At 38.0% G+C, this 26493-nt stretch overlaps 1 protein-coding gene across 2 annotated transcripts in view; it reads left to right on the plus strand.

Moving 5' to 3' along the window:
* ZZEF1 (zinc finger ZZ-type and EF-hand domain containing 1) overlaps positions 1–26493 on the plus strand; it is a 61657-nt gene that overhangs the window by 23408 nt on the left and 11756 nt on the right. Inside the window, exons 22-48 of one of the 2 annotated variants that reach the window (XM_042791488.1) lie at positions 409–575; positions 1195–1276; positions 1910–2111; positions 3333–3481; positions 4337–4577; positions 6081–6160; positions 7387–7480; positions 8055–8571; positions 9209–9373; positions 10633–10752; positions 11604–11765; positions 12442–12571; positions 12831–12969; positions 13176–13341; positions 13898–14160; positions 15751–15923; positions 16487–16634; positions 17199–17338; positions 17781–18058; positions 19141–19315; positions 19852–19984; positions 21583–21779; positions 22367–22486; positions 23722–23910; positions 24232–24332; positions 24861–24996; positions 26025–26384. In XM_042791488.1, coding sequence (XP_042647422.1) covers positions 409–575; positions 1195–1276; positions 1910–2111; positions 3333–3481; positions 4337–4577; positions 6081–6160; positions 7387–7480; positions 8055–8571; positions 9209–9373; positions 10633–10752; positions 11604–11765; positions 12442–12571; positions 12831–12969; positions 13176–13341; positions 13898–14160; positions 15751–15923; positions 16487–16634; positions 17199–17338; positions 17781–18058; positions 19141–19315; positions 19852–19984; positions 21583–21779; positions 22367–22486; positions 23722–23910; positions 24232–24332; positions 24861–24996; positions 26025–26384 — 4827 coding nt within the window. The remainder of the gene's footprint in view (positions 1–408; positions 576–1194; positions 1277–1909; positions 2112–3332; positions 3482–4336; positions 4578–6080; positions 6161–7386; positions 7481–8054; positions 8572–9208; positions 9374–10632; positions 10753–11603; positions 11766–12441; positions 12572–12830; positions 12970–13175; positions 13342–13897; positions 14161–15750; positions 15924–16486; positions 16635–17198; positions 17339–17780; positions 18059–19140; positions 19316–19851; positions 19985–21582; positions 21780–22366; positions 22487–23721; positions 23911–24231; positions 24333–24860; positions 24997–26024; positions 26385–26493) is intronic. The other variant, XM_032993701.2, reaches the window with a different exon arrangement.

The raw sequence follows: 26493 nt of genomic DNA on the forward strand, positions 1-26493 counted from the left end.
TGAGGAGGAAAACAAATTAAAAATAGTATGTGCTCAACATTTTTAGCTTTGTTGCATGTGGTGATGCAAATAAAGTCTGTATGTCTGTAGTGCATATGTTTAAATCTGCATTAGTCATCCAGACTCTCTTTTTCTTATCATTGGCGACTTGTAGGCACTTCCAGGGTGACACTGTCTCCTCCCCTAGCAGACTAGATGAATTTTGCTTTAGAAGTGCTTCCTTACCATGATTATCAAGGGTGTCTTTATAACTAGTTTAGATGTAAATCAATGCTATAGCCTTTCAAGTGCCACTTTGTATGTACATCTGGCAACTTGAAAGTATAGACACGGTAATCTAGTATGGCAATTTTTTTTTTTTTTAAATGCTTCATATTTGTATCTCAAGAACACATTTTTTCTCTACAGATGGAAATGGAAAGCTGGCAGCAAGAACAGCCTGTAGTATTGAGAATGTGGACAATGGAATCGCCTCATAACTATGAAAATAATTGCCATGAGGTCTCAGTCTTCCTATGTCATGGGGCAACTTACTTTGAGGTGGAATTTGATGAAAAATGTGAAACTGAAAGGAGGTAATTTAATCTTGTGCTGTGTTAAGATTCCAATATCTATTTGCGGAGGGGCAATTAATGTTTCAATGTGCAAGGAATACTTCTTGCACTCCAAGCATGCCATTTCAGTATCTTCACCGTCCTGAGTAATATGCAGTGTGTATTTTTCATGACTTCTCGTGCTGAAAGTCACTTCTCCTGGTAAATGTACAGACATGCTGTTCATATAAATTGTGCTTCCTTGGGCCTTGATCTGTTTTGTAATATTGCTGTGACCACTGTAGTTTGTGCTTGTGGTATTTCTTCTGCCCCCTTTAGGCAAAACTATTTGGCTTCATTTCTCTTGGTAACATATCAGGCTACTGTGTAGTTAAGACATATGCCAGGTGTTAAAATTAGCACCCATTTCCAATTCTGAAGGGTTGGAAAGTTCTGCAGGAAAGCAGGTCTGTGTTTGCTGGGACTATTGCATTGAAACATGAAATTAATTCCTTAATGGTCAAGTGAAGCAATGCAGGTGTGGTTCTGAAAGATGTAACAGGGTACACTGAGATGCAGCACTTGCGAAAATCCAAAAGCAAACATTTTCCCCCAGAATTTAAAAAGTAAATTTGGAAGTAATGAATTGCAATTTTCACAGGTATGATTACCTGGAGTTTACTGATGCCAGAGGTGCAAAAACTCGTTACGATACAAAGGTTGGCACTGAGAAGTGGCCCAAGGTGAGCACCTTTAAAATTCTGAACCAAGTGATATATCCAATCTTACGAAATTCTTATGATTCTTCTGGAAAGCCTCTTGTCTAAATGGATGTGTGCTTTCATGCGTGTGTGTGTTTATTCCCTCCCAAAGATGGGGGGCAGGAGGTGGGGAAGAAAGTCTGCAATGATGCAAATAAAAGGAGTGAATGAGGGAAAAATCCCTTTTTGCTGTTATCAAAGGATCAGTCAGTAGAAATGAAAAGTAATAATTATGTTTAATTGCTAGTAACTACATGAGTAAAACTTACTCGTTGACACTCTGTCCTTGCAATTTTCTCCATCATGAGACAAGCGTAGTGCTTCCTGTGGCTATGCTCTTTCTTCAATGACACCTACTCAAATGGGATGCTTCTCTAATGTTTTATGGCTGCGACTTCTAAAGCTCAATCACCTATAAAATTTTTCATTAACCTATTGAATAGAAATTTTACCTGCTTAGTATTGTGGATTTCTCATTCAGATGGTGGGGTAAATTAGATCTGTTATGGACAGAACATAATACTGAAAAACCACAGTTGCTGAAGGAAATTCATTACCCTGAAACGTCTTCCTGTCATGTACATTTGGCAAAATGACTGTTTTGTTGCTCTGTAGAAAGTGACCTTTAAGGCTGGCCCACGGCTGCAGTTTCTCTTTCACTCTGACAGCAGTAATAATGAGTGGGGCTACAAGTTTTCCGTCACTGCTTATGGCCTACCAGATGTTGCCGTTTCTTGGGGCTTGGATTTACAGCTTCTTGTATCCCGGTTGATGGGGCGCTTGGCTTCCCGAAGTATGGCACTGAAATCTCTAAGAGGTGAGTGTATTTAATAGCTCCAGAAGTTGTGATGCCACATAAAGGGGACATACAAGGACCTCATGTTTCAAATCCCCTGTGAGAACGAAGTTCCTTTTGTATTCCTCTCTTCACTGAAGATGGAAGACTTGTTGTGTTGATGCTTAGCAAAGTTTGGTCATTGAGCTCTACCCACTTTTTGTAGCAAGCCTGACTGTTGTTCTGCAGAGATACTCTGAGAATGTCACAGGGATCACTGTGATTTCTCTAATATTCAGCAGCCAAAGTTAGGAAGACATCGGCACCTGGAAGTAATCATACTAAGCTGAATTACATTTATGAAATAATGCTGAGTTTGCCCAATCTTCTATTCTTCCTGTTCTTTTTTTCCTTTTAAAATTGTTCCCAAGTGCTGTGATCCACCCCATATTGGTGGTGTGAATATGGAGCCAGGAAACTAAAAAAAAATACAGAGCTTATAACAGAAAGGTTTTTAAAACTTTCATGTGAGCATTTGGTATTGATTTAAATTTGAATTCACAAATTAAGCTTGGCTAATTCCAGAAGCTAAGTACATGTAGGATTTGAGCCACTGAGGATAAGTCAGATAGAAAATATGATATGGATGCCATAAGAACAAAAACAACAAAAAAAGTTGTTTATTCTTTAATTTCAAAACCAGAACATTATATCTGGCTTCCTAAATCTGAATTCATTTACCACTTTGGAGAAATCAAACAGGGTTAAAGAGTTCTTGCTGCAATCAGGTAGTCAGTACTCACCTTGGAAAATTAGGCAGGTACTTACCTGAGAATGTAGAGAACTAACCGGAGTGTTCTTATCATAGAATATTTTCTTCCTTTCTTAATATTAATGCTTACATATAGCAAATTATTATGTCTTTAGTAGGAGAAAAAGCTTTTAAACTCTCTTGAAAATTGGGGAATTTCTATGGTTGTAAGTACAGCAAAAATGGTTACTCTGAAGTCCTTCCAAAATGTAACATTGTCACTACAAGATATTTATGCTATAATTAAGGAAAGGGTACATTGGTTTTCTGCACCACATTAGAGGAACAGAAGTTAGAGAATGTTGTTAAATTACTTGTTCAGTCTATCTGCAGTACCTTTTTTTTTTTTCTTTTCTTTCCCCTACTGGATGTTTAACATCTTATTTTCATTAATCTGTAAAAATGAACAAAAATCCTTAGTAGCTGAAGAGTCTGTTGTGAATTTCTTGCAGAACTAGGTAGTGAAGCAGACTTGCCTCCTTTGAAAGTAACATCAGTTCTTAATTCTCCACTGTGGAAACCTGTCTTCAGGCATCAAATGTGTCCTGAAGAGCTCCCGGGAGCCAGTCAAAGCAGTAGACTGCACCAAGATAAAAAAAAGGTACTTACACCACTGCTCTTGTTTCATTGGCATGAAATCCCTATGTATCACACAGTTTCATTCAGGCTTAATTAGGTGATAAGTCCTTAAGCATATGCTGTTGTGCTAAACTTGTCATCACTTGCACTGTTTAATTCAAATATCAAGGAAGAAAGAAACTGGTGTTTTGTGCTCTTTATTAGTTTCCATTTTCATAGAATCATAGAATGGTTGGGAGGGACCTTCAAAGATCATTAGTTTGTCAACCCCCCCCCCCCCCCCCGCGTTGGGCAGGGACATCACTGAATCACAGACTGGTTTGGGTTGGAAGGGACCTTAAAGCCCCCCCAGTGGCACCCCCTGCCCCGGGCAGGGCCCCCTTCCCCCAGCCCAGGGGGCTCCCAGCCCCGTCCAACCTGGCCTTGAACCCTTCCAGGGAGGGGGCAGCCACAGCTGCTCTGGGCACCCTGGGCCAGCGCCTCACCCCCCGCACGGGGAAGAATTTTTTCCTTATATCTAATCTAAATCTGCCCCCTCTCAGTTTAAAACCGTTACCCCTCGTCCTACCCCCACCCCCTGACCCAGAGTCCCTCCCCACCTTTCCTGTCCCCCCTTTAAGCCCTGGGAGGCCGCTCGAAGGGCTCCCCGGAGCCTTCTCTTCTCCAGGCTGAACCCCCCCAACTCTCTCAGCCCGGCCTCCCAGGGGAGCTGCTCCAGCCCCTCGAGCATCTTTGTGTCCTCAACGACATCTTTCATTCGATGAGGTTGCTCAGCTGCAGTAGACACACACTGCAGGTTGACTTAATTGTAGAGGTGAGCTGCAACAGTTTTTTCAGGTAATATTAAAGTGAATATCTTTTTTAACATTCTTTCCAGGCTAGAAGCTCTCACCAAGATGACTGCCGTAACTTTCTTATCAACTTTGCAAAATCAGATCCTGCCCAGGACTTCAGTGGGCAAAAATCTGAACTTTTCAAAGGACTTACACAGGCATGTAAAAAACAGACCCCAAAGACAGATATAGTTGCTGGTTCTACTGTTGATCAAGCTGTGAACTCAACATTTGCTGCTTTGGTGTATCTCACTCCAGATTTATATGAGAAGCTTCAAAAATATGGTAACTCTAATATTAGACTATCTTAATAACGAAGACTTAAAGTTTGTAAAGGCCTATCTTATATTTCAGTTTATAAACTTTGAAAAAATCAGTTTAGTGTGACAATTTTAAAAAATATTTGCTATATAAAGAAGTCATTGTTTAGGTAGACTGGGTAAGCCTTATCTCTAGAGTGTTTATTTTTTATTAATATAAGCTTTTCAGAGCTCTGTTCAAATATTAATAGCCATCATAAGCTGCTGGCTAAGTCTTATAAAGATATACCCAAAGAGCGTGATGCTGTTTTAACTCAGAACAGCATGGCTCCCAGCAACTAGAGGTTCTTACGTAATTTTCCACTCTCATTGTAGCTCTTCTAATAAGCCAGCGCCAACTTACATATGTTTATAAATGTTGGGGGTGGAGGAGGTATGAGGTAGTGGTAACTAACCTTGGCATCCTCAAACTACTATTTTTAAATTTCTTTAAAAATTTTTTTTAAAGTAAAAGCAAAACATTACCTTTTAACTTGTATAATGTCAGTTGTATTACAATTTATATATCTTCAGGAGGTATAATGAACAATTTACACTGTCCTTCCATTAAGCTTATTGATATATTTGAAGTATTAGATAATAAGGTGTTACTTGGTTTTGAAGGGTTTCATTTTAGGCTTTCACCTTCTGTTGCAATTTTGAAGCTAAATATCTTACATTTTAAGTTATAAAGTTATGAGTAGAAATGATTGACACAAAGACTGACTTGATGACTAAAGTGGTTACTGCCTTCAGTCATTTTGTCTATATCTGACAATTGATCTAATTTTCTGAGTAAGATTGAAAACTCTGGTATCTCAGGAAAACATTAATGAGTGGATAAGCTATCCATTCTACTATTATGTTAATAGCTTCATACGTTGGTCTTGCTGGGGCAGGCTGATTTCAGTAGTGTACAAGTGATGTTGAAGAGAAGGGAGAGAAAAAAAGAAGGGGAGTGAGAGATAGAAGACCCTGAATAGGAATGTCTTTTTCTTCATAGCTATTGTCAGGCCAGTTTTGATGGAAACTGTTTTGTCAGGTCTTTCATTTTTGTAAATTAATCTTGGAAGTCCATTCCAGAAATTCATAGTATAAAACAAAAGAGAAAAAAAATGATAACTAAATAATCTATAGATCTATAAGTTAATACTAAGCATTTCTTGATCATTCTGATAACAGTTTGCATTAGTGATATTTGCATGTATAGGGAAAGTTTTTTATTTTTCATGACTTCAGGGATCAATGTTGGGAAGAGATGAGGAAGATATTAATAATTTAACTTTGAAAATAGCTCTGTCAAGGTGCAGTTGATGTGTTTTAAGGCGTATGAAAGTTGACAGGTTTTACTCCCTATTTTTCTTACAGGCATAATTCCAGTATTGACTAAGAGATGAAGGGAAAGCTCTAGAATAATTTTAGTTAAATAGTCAAGTTGTGTAAAAATGGAGCTGTAAATAAACAGGATTCTTCTTTCTCTCATTTCCAGTCAACAGTGGAGGCAAGGTGCCTTTGAGTGATGAGTTTGCACAAGTATATTCCCTGGCTGATTCAATTAGAATATGGATGGTAAGATCACTCAGGAGGATATCTATTAATGTCATTTACCTTAATGCTTTACAATGCAATGTTAAGGAGTAGGGAGCGGGGAGTCACATTTTCCTTCAGTGATTCTGGGTCAACTGTTTTCACTTAGGAAGGACATAAATTCATTTCTAAACTTTGAACTTAAACGTTTAAATGCATTCTTACACTCCTCCTTCCCTCATGCCCAGATGTGTTATCATGAGTATTTAGGATTGAATTTGAGTCAAAATCAGTTTAATTTGTGTTATTTTTCAGCAAGAATGTGTGTTGTTAATTAGGAAGATTCTTACATAGCAGTTGGAATTCTTTTGAGGTATAGCACTGAAAGAAATCTGTCTTAAGCATCATTCTCACAGTAACACAGTGCTAGCAGAAAAGGAAATAATTGCTTCTTTGACCAGGAAGTAACTAGCTTAGTTCAGAGTATGTTGTTTGCATGTAATTTTCCTTGAAACATAAGCTTTATGTCAAGACCTTGTGTCTTCAGCTCACAACCTGGTGAGAGGTGTCTGTGTCATCACCTGCAGCTGTGGAGAACCAAAAGTCATTTAGATTTCACTAGTCTGCAGGAGATTCTAAATGCTAACTGTGTGGCCTTTGAGAACAGGTAATTCTGTCTAGGGCCCACTTTTCTGCTATTCTTGTGAACCCTTCAGATGTGGGCCAGCCAAATTAACCATGCTGGTATTTTGTGTCCTCCTCCCTCCTCTTTCCTGCCCACAAGAATTCCTGGCAGCTCGATATGCTAGAGCTGCAATGAGTTCAGATGCATGTTAAGATGAGTAATTATGTTGTACTCGTTACGTGACAAGTGATGTTTGCATCTGACAGCACTCTCTCTAGTTAGATGATGTGATGCTTTTGGAGAACCTTATCACTACATGTATATCTTTTCCTGAGAGGTGTGGGGGTGAAGGGGAGGCCACCGTTTTTGTGGAGAGCTGATGCCCATCCAGTCACAAGACAGGGAAGGGTCTCAGCCTACAAACATTGAGCATCTTGGTATGAGGGTGTATTATCTGCTCTGATAGTTTAGGTAATGCTCTTTTAGACAACTGGGTGTTTTGTTCTGCAGTAGGGAATAGTAAATACTGTCATCTGTTCCTGAGATTAGATTCCTTTAATGCAATGCAGTCTTTGTACTGCCTTGCTGTATAGATATATGCAGGGGAGGTCATATTTTAACTATTTTAACATCCTGTCTACAGTTGGAAATGAGGCAGAAATCCCTGATGGGTAGGGGAAATGATACTGAGGAGAAGCAGAACACAGAAGCAAGTGAGGTGAACCCAGAAACTCTTGGTAAGTGTTGCCTTTCCAAATGTATAAACGTTCCAGGTAGTTTAGTAAAGCATTGTATTGTGAATCTTAGTCATTGTTTTTGCTGTAAAAGGTAAGTTAGCAACTGGGGTTACTTTTTAATACTGTAAGAGATAAACTAGTATACATTACATGAACTATCTGACGTTGTGTTCTGCTATTCTTTGCAGAAAATAGTACATGAGAAAATTCTACAGGGAGTGAGTGACTTCTCACTTGGGTCATGTGGTTCTGAACTTATATTCATCTATTTTTGTTGATACTTGTTACCACAATTAACTGATGTTAGAATAGCAGCTGATTTTTATTAGAATAAAATGTGTTCTCATTGACTACTGTGTGCTTCGTATGGTTCAGTGTGATTATTCAAATTTAGCATTTGGAAATCTAGAATTAAGTAACTGATAGTGTCATTATCACTATAATAAAAAACCCCAGTATTTTCTAGCTGTCTTGTCTCAGAAGAAACAAGATAAATTACTTCCTTCCTAGCAGAAGATAGCAGGTTTGGTGTTCTATTGTCATGATTTTAACTCTTCCAATTTTTTTGCTGCAGCAAAACTTTGTATGCAGAAGAGCCTTTTGTTACTGAATTTTTTGCCTGTAAGAGCAAAGACGAAAGATTCTACTTCAGACAGATTGGAAGCTCAAGATATTGATGATATCCAACAGTACATCAGTAATGAATGCCAAAGAAAAGGTTCTGTTGTGGACACGGACTTCCAGGCAGCACACCCGTCATCTTCCAGTGGAGTAACTCACCCTGTTCCAAAAGAGGGGGGCCAAATGACACAGTCTAATATAAAAGTTAAACAAGTTCCAGACCCCCTCCAGACAGAAGAAGCATCTGCATCTCATAGTAAGCCTGTTGAGAATACAGTTTCACAGCAAGAAGATATATCATCACCCCCTTCTACTCCTACACGAAAATCTCAGCTCAGCCGTGGAAGACTAAGGCTGCTGTCTTTCAGATCAGTGGAAGAGCCAAGAGCTGTGCCTACTGTGAAGGAGAAATATCCTATATTGAAAAACATACTAGACTTTATTAAGGATCAATCACTTTCACATGAAAGGTAAGCAGATTGAAAATGTTGCCCATTATAAAATACAGAAACTTGTCTTCAGACCTCTTCAGGTAGAATAAAACATCTTTTAGCTGAAAGATAGCATTGAAAACAATTTTCTACATAAATAGTTGTCAAGTTTATGTATCCAACTTCAGTTATTCGCAACTGTCTAAGGGCTCATAGAGAGTATTATTTTCTTTGATTCACTTTTATCGTGTAGAACTTCAAAATGTAAAAAACAATTACTTGGCTGTTCCTTGTCTTGCTTCCTGAGATCTGTTTGCTTCTTATCTACAAACAACAAAGACATGGTACAGCAGTACTAGAAATCCTTGATACCAAATACAGAGTAGTTGCATCTCTTATTAAATTACCTGGTATTCTAAAAATGTGGGTCAAAAGAGAGATTTCCAATTCTCGGTTTGTCTATTTTGGGCTCTAAAACTTGGACTGGTGGAGGAAGTGCTGGGTTCTGATTGAAACTTTATCACTCACTCCAACTGCAATATACCACTGCTGAAATAAAATTGAAAATTAGATACCAAACTCTTGTTTAACTAGTCAAGTACTTGAAATGTGGTTTATTTGTGTTATTTTAAGCACAATGTTTGAAGTCCTCATAGATGTTTTTTGCTCTCCTTAGTGTTTTAAAGGTTCTTGCTTTGAGAAAATCCCAAGGGCAGAATATTATGGAAGTACTCAAGACAATCCGCCAGTGCCTAGACTCACTTGGGCAGCCACACTGTTTTCATCCACCATGTGTACTTTTTCTCTTAGAACTTCTAGCCTGTCAGAAAGATTTTACAAAGTAAGTGATTATTTAGACAAGTCTCAGCCGTGTGATTTAATATGTCTTAGTCTTTGTGTTCTCCCAGTCATGTATACTGAAAACAGTTAGAAAGTTACAGATTTTTAATCCATGTGGATAATAAAAATATGATATGAGGATTAGTTTTTAATCTACTATGCATGTCTTGCAGGCTTCATTTAAAAAAATTTAATAATTTTTTTCAAGTGGGACTTTGTGGTACAGCTATTCATGCCAGTGGGTATCATGTGGTGGAGTCACAGTTTGGATACCCAGGAACATCTTTACAGTTCCAGCCAGATCGCAGCAAACTCAGAAAGGCTGTAGAGTCTTCAGTTACTTCTTTAACTAAAGTTCCTCTCTAATTCTAGATCGGTTTCTTTCTCATCCAGTAAGGCTGTGTCTAACCCATTTGACTTGTGATTACTTAGGTAGCATTGTATCTTTAGAATTTTGTGAACTTACTTTGTAAATCAAGCTAAAACCTAGCAGAAGAATTAACTTCCAAGAATGGTGCGTGTTATCTTGTTAGTCAAGCATTTGCTTGTTCATGAATTTTCATAACTTTGGATGTGATACCTGTACAAGACAAATCTTATTGTGGGGTGATACATTCCACTTGTGTGCCAGAGGCTACAGTGATGGACATGCAGGCGAAGGTCTGCAGTGCTGTTAGCTGTGTACCAGTTGTAGGGCATGCACAGATACACAGGAAAAAGAGGCAAAAAGACCATATTGATGATACTCATGTGCAGTTGTTGTTTTAAGTAATGAAAGGCTTTGGAAGTTTTTTCAAATTTTATATACAACTAGAAAGCACTGCTCAAAGCAGGAGCTAATACTACGCTGTTTTGGTTCATGACTTTAGGTCTGATTTCTATTGTGTGCCTGGACAGTGCTCCCTGAAATCCGTCAGCTGGTTTCTCACTTGTCAAGACCTTTTTATGAACATCTTGCAGTGCATTGATTCCTCTTAAGATCTTGATTACCTTCTTGTAAAGCACTTTTTTAATTTGAAGGAATGTTCTTTCACTAGTGACATGACAGTATTCTGTTTGCCTGGTTTTGATCTTAACTTCTGATTCCTGGTACAGGATTCTTTTTTTTTTTTATTTGAAAGTGGCAGGCTGCATTTAAAACTAACATCCTTCCCACTTGTTGGGAGTGTTTAAAAAATTGTCTGTAAAATTTGCACAAACTATGCTACCCAAAATGTTGCAGTAGATTCTAGACTATTAATCTGAGTCTTTAATTTCTAGCTACTTTGGAAACTTGGAAGGCTGTGGTGCTGAGCTACACAAACAGATTCGAGAGTCCTACTATCAGCTTGTTTTGTTCCTGGTAAATTCTGTGAAGGGATTTAGTACTATTAATGACAGGTACAGTACATTGCTTGCATTACTTATGTGAGATTTATTTTTTTTTTCTGTTCTTCCTCACCTCTTCCCATGTAATTCGTTATTGTTTAATTCCTTAAGTTTGCCTATACCTTGCATTACTTACAGAACTAAATAAGGAGCCTTGATCTTGTGATCAAAAATGCCAGGTTACATTTTTATTAATACTATGCAGGAAAGCACAATAAATTTATCAACATTAAAACTTTAAATTTTTTCATTTTGTAGTTCTAATTATTCAATGTGTTTCTGAAGCTTAGCAGTGAAATTCTAGAAATAACAAATTTATTGTGGAATACTTTTGGCAAGAGTAGTGCCACAATAAACGCCACAATTCTGCAACCGTGATTTAATGTTAAAACTCATGTTTTGGTAACACTCAGGTTAGAATTGTTGGGATTTATAGCCAGGTATCCTGAAGAAATTAGAATTTTGTGACTATAACATCCATTTCCCTGCTAAAAACTTCCAAGTCCTTTGTCCAGTTTCAGCTGAACATGGCAAAGGTTTCAAAGAGAAAAAGTTCCTGGAAACATGAAGAAAATGTGCTGCAGGGAAGAGACAGACCCGCTCGCTAATACTCGGGCTATAACATAAGCTCTGTTTCAGCTGGATTCATAGAGGATAGCATCTTGGTTTCAAATTGTATTGGCTATGCTGCTTGCTAAATTTTGTGAGCTTATGCATTAGTAAACCTGAGGTTTTGCCACATCCTTTAATGCAGAGTAAAGCCTGGAAATCAGTGTAGAGTGATTGTCTGCCCTTGCTCCCCAGATATGCTATTTCAACTTTAGGTTAGAGCTGTCATGTTTTATTGTCTTGTTTTTATTCAGATCATTGCTTCCTGCCTTATCATGTGTGCAGACAACTCTCCTTCATCTTTTGGATATGAGTTGGGAACCAAGCGATCTTTCCTTCTTCGTTGAGATTCAGTTACCACATCTTCTTATGACTACATCACAAGAAAACATAAGTATTCATGACAGTGTCATTTGGTGAGTCAGGAATAATGTAACTTCCACAACATATTAACTATTGACACCATTTTTACCAAGAAAGGCTCCTAAACTTTGTTCTGGAACAAGCAGTAAAAGTGCTCTTAACAAATATGTCATAATTTTGGCCAGTATCCAAGGGCTTAACTGAAGTATTTGAAACTTTTTGCAGCATTACTAATTCAAAAATTAAGATTTTATCTTTAACCTGATTACTGCTGGAACGCTTCACTTGTTTAGCAGTGTAGCAGGAGGTAGTTAGTGCTGTTTCTTGTTGTGATAAATATCAGATGTTTTTAATACCTACATTGCAATTTTATAGTAGTTGAACTTCTTACACGTGAGGAAACGTGAAAGCCAAAAAGCTTTTAAAATGTTTCATCTGATCTGCCAGCATTACCAAAAACAGTTTTGTAAGTGTAGATTTTTCTGAGTTTGCATGATGGTCCCCTTATGCACTTAAAAACTTGTCATAGAGGCAGGAAACAGGTGTCTGTATGGTCATTTATTAACCAAGTGAACTGGAGTTCCCACAATTCTGGTTTTATTAACGTTTTATAGCACTTTGTTCTTTAAAAAAAAAAGAAAAGAAAAAAAAAATAGAAGACTCCCAAATTATATTAGAGGGAAGCCTGATTGCATTCAAACTTAATTTTGAGCTTGCTTTTTCTTTTAGTCAGTGGAGCGAAGAAGATGAAATTTCAGACTACAAGCAAAACTGTGAGTGGATGGATGAATGTCAGGATGTAATGTTTGAAACCTGGTATGAAAAGATAGCTCAAGCTGACCCAGAGAAGCAGAGAAAGGTGACCTCATAATTTGCTTATTTATCTGCAGAAGGGGGTAAATAGGAGACTTTTAAAAGCCTGAAGGAGAGAAAGCAATCTGACTTAAACTGATTTTTCATGAGTTGGGTCCCTGACTCCCTGCAGGCCTCTAAAAGTCTAAAATTATTAAAAGATCACCATCCCTTTTTTTGCAGGGGAAGTGTTTTGTTTCTGTCTAAAAAGAGCTTTCTCAAAGTCAGAAAATACTCAAGTAAATCGTGTCCATTTACTGTTCTAGATGCACATGTTTGTTGCTCGTTACTGTGACCTGCTAAACGTGGACATATCCTGCGATGGCTGTGATGAAATTGCACCATGGCATCGCTACCGCTGTCTGCAATGCAATGACATGGATCTGTGCAAAACTTGTTTTCTTGGTAAGAATCATTAAAAAAATTCTCAAAACCCTATGCTCAAAGGCAAAATAGTGTCTTCTAAATTATACATAAAATAAAGTGAAAGGCCTTTCTTCTGGATATTTTAGAAATTTTAAGCTTTTCCTAATCTGAATGTGAACTTGAAATTAAGAAAGATCCTTTATCAAAAAGGATTTACAGGGAAATCTTAAAATACTTCTTTACAGGTGGAGTTAAACCTGAAGGACATGAGGATGACCATGAAATGGTTAACATGGAGTATGCCTGTGATCACTGTCAAGGAGTTATCATAGGTCGGCGAATGAACTGCAACGTGTGTGATGACTTTGACCTTTGCTATGGATGCTATTCTGCAAAGAAATACTCTGACAGGTACTAAATATGTGATTTTGTTCCCCCACTTCACTTGGCAGAAAAGTGATAATTAGCAACTAAGTGCAGTCATTCTCATGTTGCTTTCTACAAGGTTGTGCCTGACCTCAGAACATCTCGTTGGTGTCCTGTGGGGAAACATAGCAAATAGAAGGGCCAGTTCAGCAAAAATATCTACAGTTTGGAAACCTGCCCCAACCTGTGAAGTAACTTAGTAGCAATTGTTTTCTAGCCATGGCTGTGAAAGTTGCAGAAGATAGGATAGAAGAAATGGACATTGCTGTGGTTGAACAACATACATTTCAGTGCTTGACACCAAAGATCTTAAAAGATTTCATTTCTAGAGCAGGAGCTGTTGTGACAGTTGAGGTTCTGTTAAACGAGCACTACTGAAGTCAGTGAGGCTCTGAGTTTACAGCACTTGAAGGTCTACAGTTTGAAACTGTGGAACGTGTCGGGGTTTTCATCGTTTTCTGTAAAGGTGTCATGTGTTACTGACTACGCTGGTTAGCAAGAAAGTGACTGCATTTCAAAATTATGTACCTTCTTCTTTCAGTCACTTGCCCACTCACAGCATCACAGTGTATCCGATGGTGACTATTCGAATCAGTGACCGACAGAGGCTCATCCAGCCATATGTCCACAACTATTCCTGGCTGCTCTTTGCAGCTTTGACTCTCTACAGCGCAGATTTGGCAAATAGGGAGGAAGTGGAAGGAGAGAAACTGGAATCACAGGTCCTCAGTCACGCCAGAGTTCTGCAACATCAGTGCATACAGCTTATCGGAGACTGCTTGATGAAGGCACAGCATGGAAAAGGTGAGTCAGCTCCTCCTTTATTGAAAGAGTGTTTTCTAGCAAGCATCAGAAGAGCCTGTGATTACTCACTTCGAAGTTTCCAAAGGAAAGGGGAAGCTACTGTGTACTTTGCTGAGAATAACTGTTTATGTAGAAGGCAAATGTAGAACAAGTGTTGTTCAGGGTCACTGGAACATGGAAAATAGGGTGTTTGAGAGAATTTATTTTATGGTTACATAAATATTGGAGACAACTTGGCAACTCCTTGGTTGTTTTGTGTTTGGTTTTTTTCCACCTTAGATGTCATGTCAATCAGTATAGCTTCATGTTCTGTTCCTAATGTGTTACTGACAACTGAAGGACATGAAGGAAAGCAAATAACTTGGTAGAAAATGTTTTCTGTTCTGCATCTCTTGGCAAGAATTTTTTAACTTTATTTGTGGTATGAGATAAGTTTCTGGGGCTGGTGTGCGTTTGTCTGGAAATTAAGATTTCTGTAAACTAAGACCTACTACAGAAAATAGAGTGATATAATAGACAGCTATGTTGAATATATCAAAAATTCTAGACACAGGTTCAAATAAGTTTACTGGTGGTTTTGTTGAGGAGCTCTAATGCAGCTGAAATACCACCACCACCAAATACTTTTGCATACTAATTATTTAATCTATTTGTTTTTTAACATACAATTTTATTGTATAAATATTTAAGTGGTCAGAAAATTAAAAGCTAAGACAAATTTCCTTTACCATTCCTAATTTACACTGTTGGAAGGTATCTCTAGCACATTCTTTAATTAAGACTTCTACCCTGATGGTATCTTTGTGAGGTGGAAAATGCCACCACCTGTTCATCACTATTATTTAATGGAACTATGTAATAAAGTGAACATGATGGTGAGCATTTTTTTTGTTGGAGTTGATACTCAAAAGAAGTGTGTGAGGAGAAGTTTGCATTTCTCTTTCCAATTATTTCAGTTCTGCTTTTTGCCTACTGTTGTGGTTTAAACCCAGCCAGCAGCCAAACCCCACGCAGCCACTTACCCACCCTCCCCTGCCCAGGGGCTCTGGGAAGGAATTGGAGGGGCAAAGGGAGACTCGTAAGTTGAGATAAAAACAGTTTAATACATGAAATAAAATACAACAATAACAGTAATAGAAAGTACAAAAGCGTAATGCACAATGCAATTGCTTACCACCTGCCAGCTAATACCCAGGCTGTTCCCGGTCAGCAATCCCAAAAAACCAAGATCCCACAATTGCAATCCTGGAAGCGAGAGAGAGCCCCCCGTTTCCCGGCTGACCCTCCTTTATATACTGAGCGTGACTTTACATGATATGGAATATTTCATTGGCCAATTTGGGTGTGGCGCTCTGGCCATGCTCCCTCCCAGCTTCTTGCCCACGGGCAGGACATGGGGAGGTGGAGAGTTCTTGATCTCTTAGAAACAACTAAAACCATCAGCGTGTTATCAGCATTCTTCTCATACTGAATCCAAAATGCAGCACTATTCTAGCTACTGAGAAGAGAAATTAACTATACCAGCCAAAACCAGTATGCCTATTTTGCCACTCAACAGCTAAATAGTTTTTATAACTTTCTTGCTTTCAGGTCCAAAAAATTTAGCTCTCCTCTGCATGTTACCAGAAGGTGAATCCTCCTCAGAGAACGACACTGTTTCAGTCAGTCTTCCCACAGATGGTGCTCCGAAAAGTCATGCTGGTGATAAAGCAGTGAAGGGAAGAAATGAGAAACCAAGCACAGGCTCTTTTATGCATTGTAATGTAAGTACCCATTATTTCCAAAACCCCTAATATTATGATACCCCTATTCTTTAGCTGGTTATGTGACTGAAATAATGGATACTAATCATTTAATTTGTAGGTAAAAGCTGAGGTGCAAGGGGACAGTTGTTGGTTGGTTCATTTTTTTATGAGATCCAGCTGATCAAAGACAAAGGCATCACCTTAAGTTCTTGCAGGCAACTGATTCACAAAAGCATTGGAGGGAAGGGGCAAAGATTGCTCTTCCTGAAAGGGTTGTCTCCCCTAGTTGTTAGCACTGTTTAGGTAGGAGAACAAGTTTCCTACAGTTTTATAGAGTGTATAAAACTATTACAGTGTAATAATTTTATGCACAGAGATACATGCAAAATAGAAAAAATGATTTTCACCATATGGAAGCTTAAGACATGTGTATACATCAAGAAATTCTTAACCGGTAAAAAATTTTGATAATTGAGGAAAAATGTTTGTCAGATGCAGATGATTGGCTGCTTCTTTCCACAGTTGTTTCTGCAGGTATTAAATTTTGTTTTAATCTTCTAGTGTCTTCGTTTTATTTTTAGGGGAAAGGAGATAGTCGAAATGAAATCCAGTCTCCTGCAGAAGATAAAGTAGGAAAACAAGGAATTGAAAGCAAAGCTGTCTTTGCAAAGAAAGCTGTTTTGAGACAAGAGTCAGACTTGTCTGTGGATGATAATGTTTCTCTAACAGGTAAAAATTATTTCTTATTTTCCCTGTCACAGAAATATCCATTCATATGCAAAGCAAAGAGCTGTATTTTTTATTTCTAACCCAATTTTGTGTATTTGCAAATGTCTCTAATGCAAGTGAGCTGTCTACTGTGTAAAAACCTGCCAAGCATACTGCTTTGAATAACTGCTACCGTGCAGTCGGTTTAAAGGATTCTAGGAATTGGAGTAGAATTCCACTGATACATATCCATGTGTAGAGATTATAGTTCCTGTTGGTCTAACACAATACTTGTGTATTCTTACGTTAGTGGAACCAGAAATTATGTGTCTTGTTCTAATAAAGACTAGTATTTTAAGGAATAAGATAGTTAAATGGATCTGTCTGTAGTACTGCCCTTTATATGTTTTTTTAATAGATGGTGTTGATCTCTTTACCTACTATCTTTTATATGCTTGCTTTTCAAATTTTAATAACATTTTTTAAAAGTTTTTTGTTCTTAGATTGTAATTATAACAAATTAGCTATCAGTTATTTCTTTTAATGCCATTTTGGGAACTTTCTTCTTTGTTTTAATTTAAAAAGCAGATAACTACCTGGTGGAGGATTTAGCCCAGAAGCAAGCAGAGAAGGTTTTAATACCTAGCCAGGAACAAGTTTTTGCTGAATGCTCTCAGAAGAGGATTCTAGGATTGCTGGCAGCTATGTTACCACCTTTCAAATCAGTTAGTTCTTTTTATTTTCAATCTGTGTGGTTTTCTAGGTGTCACAAATAACATGAATAAAATTCATAGTGAATTAAATGTGGGAGATGAGCACTTGTTGCTTACATGTTGTAAAATGTGAAACAGAATGTCTTAAGCCATTTTGCATTACTAAGGAATGTTAGGACTTGATCCTGGGTGGGGGGAGAGGGAAGGGAATTTTAATTTATTTGTAAAGCACTCTATCTTAACTGTTCAACACCTGCAAAGTTTAAGTCATCAACTTAGGTTTACGTGTCAGATCAGCTTAATAAGTCAACAACTGAAGTAGGAACCTAGTCTCTGATTTCCTTTTGTCCCATTTGAAAGAGCACTGGAACAGAAGCTTTTGTATGTGCAGTGACTTTGACTGAAAATCTTTTATTTCCCTGCTTTACTGAGATTATATATTTTTTTTCTGTAGGGCTCCACAATGTCTTTGATCAACCTGGAACAAATACTTCCACTGATGTTTCAGGTTGTAATCTCAAACGCTGGCCATCTAAATGAAACTTATCACTTAACATTGGGACTTCTGGGCCAGTTAATCCTGAGGCTTATGCCTGCAGAAGTGGATGCTGCGGTGGATAAAGTTCTTTCAGCCAAACATAATTTGTTTGCGGCGGGAGATGGGTCAACAGTGCCAGGAGGCTGGAAGACAACTCATCTTCTGTTCAGTCTGGGAGCTGTGTGTTTAGACAGGTGCTTTTTACTTTAAACCTATTAGTTGCTCTCTGATGACTAATACTAATTTTCTTTCACGTGTGCCTCATGCACAGAGGCTTTTTAATAGAAGGTCAGTTAAACCTGTACCCTGATCATGGAGAGGGTTTAGCATCTGCATCCCTTGTTTCAGTGAGAATCTCTTTAATTTCCTTCCAAAAGAAGGCTGGCTGTTGAAGAGTGGCTTAATTTCCTGTGCTTACTTACCTACGTAGCATGTTATGGTGGAAGGGGTACGGTTTGGAAACTTCAAGGAAAACCAAAATACAGTCCTATATGTTTTGTATAACATTAATTCTCTCCCATTGAGTTACAGATCTCTTGTGTAACTTGGGAAAGGAGGAAAATGTGTCATGTGATAACTGTCACCAGTGCTGAGTTCTGGAGCTGGGCCTTTTATGTAAGAGTATCAGAGGGATTTTTGTAGAGTAAAATTGCACTGGAAACACCAAGGAGAGGCAGGGCAGATGTTCCATTTTGAAGACGAGAAATCTCTCAAGCATTCTAAGATTAGTGTCGTGCCTGTTAAATAGGACTGTTATTTCTCATTATAGCTGTGTTTCACGGGGAAGGTTCATAAGCAAACAGAAAAGTGTATGAAGTTTAAAGGTAGAATATCCAGTGGATCAGCTGAGGGAAAGGATTTTCTCAAAGACTAACTTCAGAGCAAGGAGGCCAGTCTTTTTAGATTATTTGTGTAGTCCACAGAGGGAGAGCAGGTAGTCTCTCGTACATGGGAAATAAACCACTTGCTGCTGTTCAAAGGAAAACTGAGCTCTAAACTAAAATTAGGAATTAAAGGTGACAATGTGCAGGCACACTTTGATTTGGGACTATAAATCCTTTAAGAAAACAGAGTAGTATTTATGCTCTAGTGATGAAAAACAAAATAAAATTAATGTGTCAGCTGACGTGAAAGCTTCAAATGTTTGGAGAAACAGTTATATAATTATATGAAAGATATAGCTGTGGCAGATTAACAGTAATACAGTGTCTTGAGGAAAAATAGTTTCAGGTAAGTCTAGTCAGCCCTCCTAATACAGACTGCTCTTGCTTTCCAGTCGTGTAGGTCTGGACTGGGCAAGCTCCATGGCAGATATCCTTCGATCTTTGAACTCTTCTGCGCAGTGGCATAATGTGATCGCTGCTTTCACTGACCATTGCATTAAGCAACTGCCCTTCCAGCTAAAGCACACCAATATCTTCACTTTATTGGTGCTGGTTGGGTTTCCTGAGGTAAGTGGCCTGTCGATACTAAAGGAAACAAAATTGGTTAGAGCTTTTAGGTTTCTATTTCTAAATACTACAGAGTTCATCAATTGGGGACCTCCATTATAAACTGTCAAAACACGGTGTATGTCAGAGTTCACATCTTTCCACTTGCGCACAATTAGTGTTTATCTAATGAAGAATAATGTAGCTGGTTTTGCCTTGCACTACTTTGAGTGGTACTTATAACTATCATGAGCAAACCAGCTTAGTATGTTTAAGTATCAAAAAGGGCTTTTTGTACAAGCGAATCAATCCAATCTCACTCTTGATAGTCATAACTCTGATATATTGCCTATGTATCATTAAATTGTTTTAGGCATTTTTTTTTTATGGAAGTGAACTGCCATTTTCTAAAAATCAGCACATATCTGGCAGCGAGCAGATTGTTCAGCTAAAAAATACAGTACCACATATAAGCAAATGTAACCAATATAAAAGTTGCCTGTGTATTTACAAATAAGTTTTCCAAATAATAACTGAAAGTTTTGCTGCAATTTCAGGTGCTGTGTATGGGGACTCGTTCTGTGTACATGGATAATGCTAATGAACCTCATAATGTGATCATCCTGAAGCATTTCACTGAGAAAAACAGGGCAGTTGTAGTAGACATCAAAACTCGAAAGAGAAAAACAGGTTCTGTGACATTTTTATTTTATCAAAGAATCACAGAGTATTTCCTTGTGGTTTCTTATGGATACCCAAAAGCATATTTTAACTAGACCACTTTGTACAGGTCTGCAAAGTTTGAATTCTGTTAGTAGTAAGTCGCCTGATTTTCTGCTCATAGGTTAAACCAAATTGTGGCGCTTCTACAGTAAAGATTATGGAGGCTCATTTTCTTTTTAAAGCTCTGACATTTATTTTTATTCAGAAAAGGATTTAGGAAACTGTTGAGACCATTTTATTAATTGAGAAATTTCAGAATAGGCTTCTGATTAAGCACTTGTTTCTGTTTTGAGATTTGCTTACTGCTTGTATCTTATCCTTTACAGAAATGTACTGAATGTTTTAAAACAATTGCAAATTTTAAAAATGTACGTGGTGCCTCTGTAGCTAGGTGCTGCTGTATAAAGGAAAGGTACTCAGAGCCTGAACATTTTTGGGATAGTCTATTTTGCTGCTCCAAAAATACTCTGTATTTTTATGAAGTGCTGGTTTCCACTGTGGGCAAGATGTGCTACCGAGTAGCAAGTGAAGACCAAGAACAAACACAAACATACCCATTATCAACTGATAGCTTCTGAAATGATTCTGTGTCAGCTGTTTTTCCTGGTCCTGTGAAAATGCATGCCGTGAGGACAAGCCTAACTTCTTTAATCACATGCTTTATAGAGTCTATCTTTAAGAGTCCATCCTCTCTGCTTTCGTCCTGTCTGGAAGAACTTTTCAAAACAGTTTGGATACCCCTAAAATTGGAGACAAAAATTAAAAAGAGCTATACAGCATGAAATAATGTATGTTCCAGGAAATGTATCTGGACATTTTAGAATAATCTGTTCTGTGGTGCATTGGTAGAGTGTGTTGGCTATGATGGTGTCTAAAGGCTATTAAAAAAAAAAAACAAAACAAAGCAACAAAACCCCAGAGTTAGATGCTGCCTCATGGATCCCATTCATTGTATCAGAGAGAATTTTATTCCTGTATTTCACCTTGTTTAAAAGTTAGTTAAGCTATAAACATTTAACATGTAACAAATGAGTTGGATTTCTAGGAGTGAGGGCTTTCAGCTTTGGCATACATGACCTAATATTGTGAAGCTAAAAAAGCAAAGGTTGTGTTAAGATCTGACTGTTGAAGTTGTTTAAAAGACACTTGGAAAAATCAACAAATTAAACTGCTTTTTGATATTGAATGAAGATTTGAATATAAAAGCTTTTTTTTTTCTTTTTTTTTTTTACTGTTGACATTTTTAACAGCAAGATTTATTTCATCATATCAATTGCATTTCAGAATTTTCCCCAGCTGGTCTGTGTGCTGTACTGTTTATGTGCAGACAATAGACAATCATCTGTTGCCAAAAGTTACCTGGGGGGGGGTTTTAACTTGCACTGGAAAATGAAATATTTTCTCACTATTTGATGAATCTGAGATAATTTTAGTACAAGATCGTTATTAGGACATACTTCATGTATGGATCATGTTCACATCTCTGCCTACTCATATCTACTAGTAAGAGATGATTTTACAACATTTTAAAATGAACCTAGTAAATTGTGCTTTTTCTCTTGTAGTGAAAGACTATCAGTTGATTCAGAAATGTGGACAAGAAGACAGTGATTTGCAGACCCAGCTGAGACAGTACCTCCAGCACTTTGTTCTTATATCCACGCACCTCCTGCAAACCAGCATGGACAGTAGCTATGCTGAGGCAGTGGAAGCAACTTGGGTCTTGTCACTTGCTCTGAAGGGGCTTTACAGAACACTTAAGGTATCTTCTTCCCAACACATAGGATATAATAGATAAATAAAAGTTTGTGTTCTTCCTTGTGCTAAAGGAACTTGGGTATCAACTAAGCACATTGGGGAACTAAGACAAGGTTATTTCTCTCACAGCTTGCTCCTTTTATCCCCTGTCTGTGGGGGGTTGAAGGTGTTGCTAGGCTTTCAGTAGCATTCATGAGTCTGAATTGAAAGTTGAATCGCTTTTCCTCTGTGGGGGCTGACCATTTATTTAAGCTGAAGAAGAAATTTATAGGGATAACACTTTTTGGAGTGAAGCTTGCTTGCCCCTTTTCTTACTCCTGAAGTATTTGAAGAGGGGATCTGTATTTTTTTGGACTGACAGAGCAAAACAGATGTCCAATTATTACTTTGTGTGTGTCATAGATGATACTCTTAGGGTATTTGAAGTGAGGATTTGCGTTTTGGGGATTTTTAGGGATATGAAAGAAAAATATTCCCAGCATAGTTCATCTGGGCAGGAAATTTATCTGAGGCCGTGTGATAAGTCCTTGCAAACATCATGATATGTTGTTCCCTTTTTACTTATTTATTTGTGTGTCTGTGTGTGTGTAGATTCATGCCTTTAAGGAGATCCAAGCTGCTTTTCTTCAGTCTGGTTTACTCAAGCTTCTAGTGAAGAAATGTAGCAAAGGAACTGGCTTCAGTAAGACCTGGCTTCTCAGGGACTTGGAGGTAAGTAAAGTTACCTTTTTTAAAAAGTCAGGCTTCATATAGTGGCATAAAAGGTTATGGCACTGCAGTTCTATTTTGTAAGGAGAGTCTCAAGAGTATTTCTAATTAGTCTTTATAAAAATGTTCACTTAACTATAATAATATAATATAATAAATATAACCATCATAACTGTAGATAATACTCTAACTTCTTTAAAGCAGGAGCTAATTTTAGTTAATCTGATTGTATTTGAAAGAAATTTGCAAGATGAGGCATTAATTACTTACTCAGTTTCTTTCATGAATTTTATTTAGACTGTTCTTGAAAATTCCGTTCTTCACTTTAAAAAATAACTAATCTTGAAGAAGAACATTACTTGCATTACTCACTGACACGTACAAGGTATTACTGCAGTGCAATATGGGGAGATCAGTGTGTATGTGAGCACGTTCTTTCCGACTGTTAATTGCTGGAACATTAAGTGTGGTTCAACTGTTTTATCGTAGGCAAGAATTGTGTTGTTGCTACTGTCCTAAGTACAAACTAAGAGAGAGAAAGAGTAAAACTCTGGAATTCCTCTGAAAAGTTGCCCCCCGTGGTTAGTTAGGAATACTGCAGTGTCAGAGCTGGACTGTGGGGTCTTCCTGTCTCCTGACCTCCAGCCAGAGAACCAGCCCTGACTCAGAGGTGTCCCACCTTCCTCCCCAAATGAATGTTCTGCCCTTAGCACTTAAAATGCCTCGCCGTAGCTCTGCTCGCATTACTCCTCAGAACTGAGGCTGACGCAAACTGGAGGACCAAGGAAGTGTGTAACACCATTTTCTTCCTGTTACGAGTCCTTGTGGTGTTGGCTGTGCTGAGGCCAAAGGTGTCTTTTCAGAGGAGGAGAGTGTGTAGGGGCATCGCTGGCTTTTTGGTGATAGTCACCTCTGCTCTGTTCTTGTCTAAGAATCCTTAAACCTTCGATGTACTGAAATGGTTAAATAATGATTTTCTCATTTTTTTTACACTTTTGGCTAATCACTCAACTTGCCTTTGTAGCAGCCTGGAAGGTGTAACTCATTTGTGAAGTGAGAAATGATTTGGTTTTGTGTTTTGGGAGGTTTTACTGGGTTTTTTTTAGGTGCTGCTTCTTTTTAGAATAGCATCTGTTAAGCACTGTCCAAGTCCTATGATGTTCTTATAAAATACTAATTACAGATAGACTAATAATATCTACAGCTGTCACACCATATGTTACCTCTTTTCTGTGTAGATTTTGTCAATAATGCTGTATTCCTCAAAGAAAGAGATCAGTTCCCTGGCTGAACGTGAGGATACTGAACTGGAAGAAAGGGAACAAGATCAAGACATGGAGCAACCCATTGTTGGTCCTGTTGATTTAGAGCAGAACAAGCTTGATCCACTGGAGGGTTTGGATGAAGCCACCAAAATATGCTTCTTGGTACTTAAACTTAATTTTACCTCCTTTGAAGTTACTGTGTATTTGCTAGTTGCATAAAATATTTGGTATATGGCTGGTTTTGTTCTGAATTTACAGAATATGGGTCTATGATTTCAATGTATCATCTAAAGGAAATAAATTAGAACGACAATAGTAATGCAAAATTATGATAAAGCTTTTTGCTAAATTGCTTTTAATTTTTACTAAGCCAGTTATTAAGTTCATTAATTCTGTACCTATATGATAAGTGGGAAAATAATATCCAGGTCATTCTTAAAGAAACTAATCTGTATTTTTTTTTGGGGGGGTCTCCTTGCTCAGATGACACATGATGCACTTAACGCACCTCTCCATATTCTTCGAGCCATGTATGAATTGCAAATGAAAAGAACAGATTCTTTTTTCCTGGAAGTTCAAAAGAGGTATGTGAAATACTGAGTCCAGCAGAAAAACAAAGTTACTAGAGGTGGGTGGTAACCCAGAATCTAATAGGTGCTGAATAGAAATTATTCCAAGGATACGATGTGGTTTTCATGTGTGAAAAAGTAAGGAAATAAACTCCTACTAAGTTGTATTTATGGAAACAAGTCATCATCTTCTGAAATACGTTACGTGTCCCTTTTCACTATGATAAGTCCCCTGTGAAGGTCTACTATGTCTCTAAATTATCATAACTGAGGAAGAATGAAGAGCTTACATGTGGCTTCTAGTAATCCAAGCATGTTGTGGAGCCACCATGTTCTCACAGAAGTGAGAAATTTTATAACGTTTAAAACCTTTGACTTGTAAGAACAGGGAGGCTAGTTAACATAAAATGATAAAAATAGATAGAGTTTAATGAATCTTCCTAAAACAGAAGGTGGGAAGATTTAATTTGCATTTAATTGCACTAATTTAGTTTGCATTACTTTTGAAACACATTTGTGTTTTTTAATTTTGCCTCTTTTAAGGTTTGATGGAGATGTAATTACAACAGATGAGAGAATCCGAACCCTGGCTCAGAAATGGCAACCCAGCAAGCGTTTGAGGTTGGAGGAGCAGAGTTCAAAAGCAGTAGATACAGATATGATCATCTTACCATGTTTGGTACGTACATCTCCACAAAAAGGGGCAGTTGGGAAATAATTTAGGCATTGAATGACTTCAGTTTTCTTGAATAACTTCAAACCTGAGATTTTTATTTTTTTTTTCCTAACACCTGAAATAATCTGTTCTTAATGTTTTATGTCAAAATGAACGAGCAGGTACAACAAGAAGCAAGTGTTTCTTCCTTGTAATTTCTTCCTTAAGGAGGTAAGAGAACTTGACTCTCAGATCTGGAGAACAAATTGTGATTGCACACTGTGATTTCCTCTCCTTATACAAGACAGATTGTATCTAATTACTGTAAGGTTATGCTGTGAGTGTTCCTGTTTTAGCAGATTATTGTTATCTTACAGCAATTTCATCAGGACAGGGAAGCAAAGTAGACACTACACATGCAATCTTTAGGTTTTGCATTCAATAGCATGGTCCCACAGACCTTTGCTTTATTTTGGGTGCTGATTCCTGTCCGTGTGGTACCACGAGCACAGTTGTCCATCAGTTGCATAGCAAAGTGGATCAAGGGCTTCCTGAAGTAGATTCACATAACTGTAAAGAAAAAAAAAAAAAAAAATGGGCCTTACAACAGCTTATATAGAGGCTGTGAAGTACCCAGCCACCCTGGAAATTCTCCAAACTTAACCGGACAAAGCCTTGATTTTGAAGTTGGCTCAGCTTTAAGTCAGATTTGCACCAAAGGATCTCCACAGGTCCCTGCTAACTTGCCTCACCCTGTCACAAATAGCATGGCACTTCGTGGCTTCACCTCCAGGTCAGCTTAAATTAGCGCTTCTGGTGAGATTCGAACAGTCAGGAAGGCATCAGTGTATATGTCAGTCTGTTGACATAAACCCTGTAGGTGGGTGAGAGATCACATTTTTGTGTTCTTTGATGCATCTGATTTTCAGTATGTAAAGGACAAATTGATTTGTAAATTCAGCTTGCAGTCTGTTGGACTGGTCAGGTATCCAAACCATGAAGAAGTAAATTGTTGAGAGCCTATTTTCAAACTTGCATTTCTTTTTTTGCAGTCAAAGCCGGCGCTCTGTGATAAAGCAACAGAAGAAACCAATCCGGTTGCCCAGAAACTGATAACCAACACAGAGAGTGATCTACAGCTTAGTTACGCCAAGCAACGTCGCACTAAGAGTTCAATACTCCTGCACAAGGAGCTGGACTCCAGGAGTAAAAAGGCCGTGAGGGACTACCTGTATCGTGTAAATGAGGCAACTGCTGTTCTTTATGCCAGGCATGTGCTGGCATCATTGTTAGCTGAGTGGCCGGATGATGTGGCAATAAATGAGGAAATCCTAGATCTTAGTGGCCCAGCCCATATGACATACATACTGGACATGCTTATGCAGCTAGAGGAAAAGCAGTTATGGGAAAAAGTAAGTGGATTTCACTTATGCATGTGAACAAGCCCTGTGCCTGCATGCCACGAGACTTCTAACAAAAACACTTGCAGTTCCTTTTTTTAAACTAAATTGAAACTCCAAA

The sequence above is a fragment of the Tyto alba genome, unplaced genomic scaffold (assembly GCF_018691265.1).
Source record: "Tyto alba isolate M040663 unplaced genomic scaffold, T.alba_DEE_v4.0 Super-Scaffold_19, whole genome shotgun sequence".
NCBI lineage: Eukaryota > Metazoa > Chordata > Aves > Strigiformes > Tytonidae > Tyto > Tyto alba.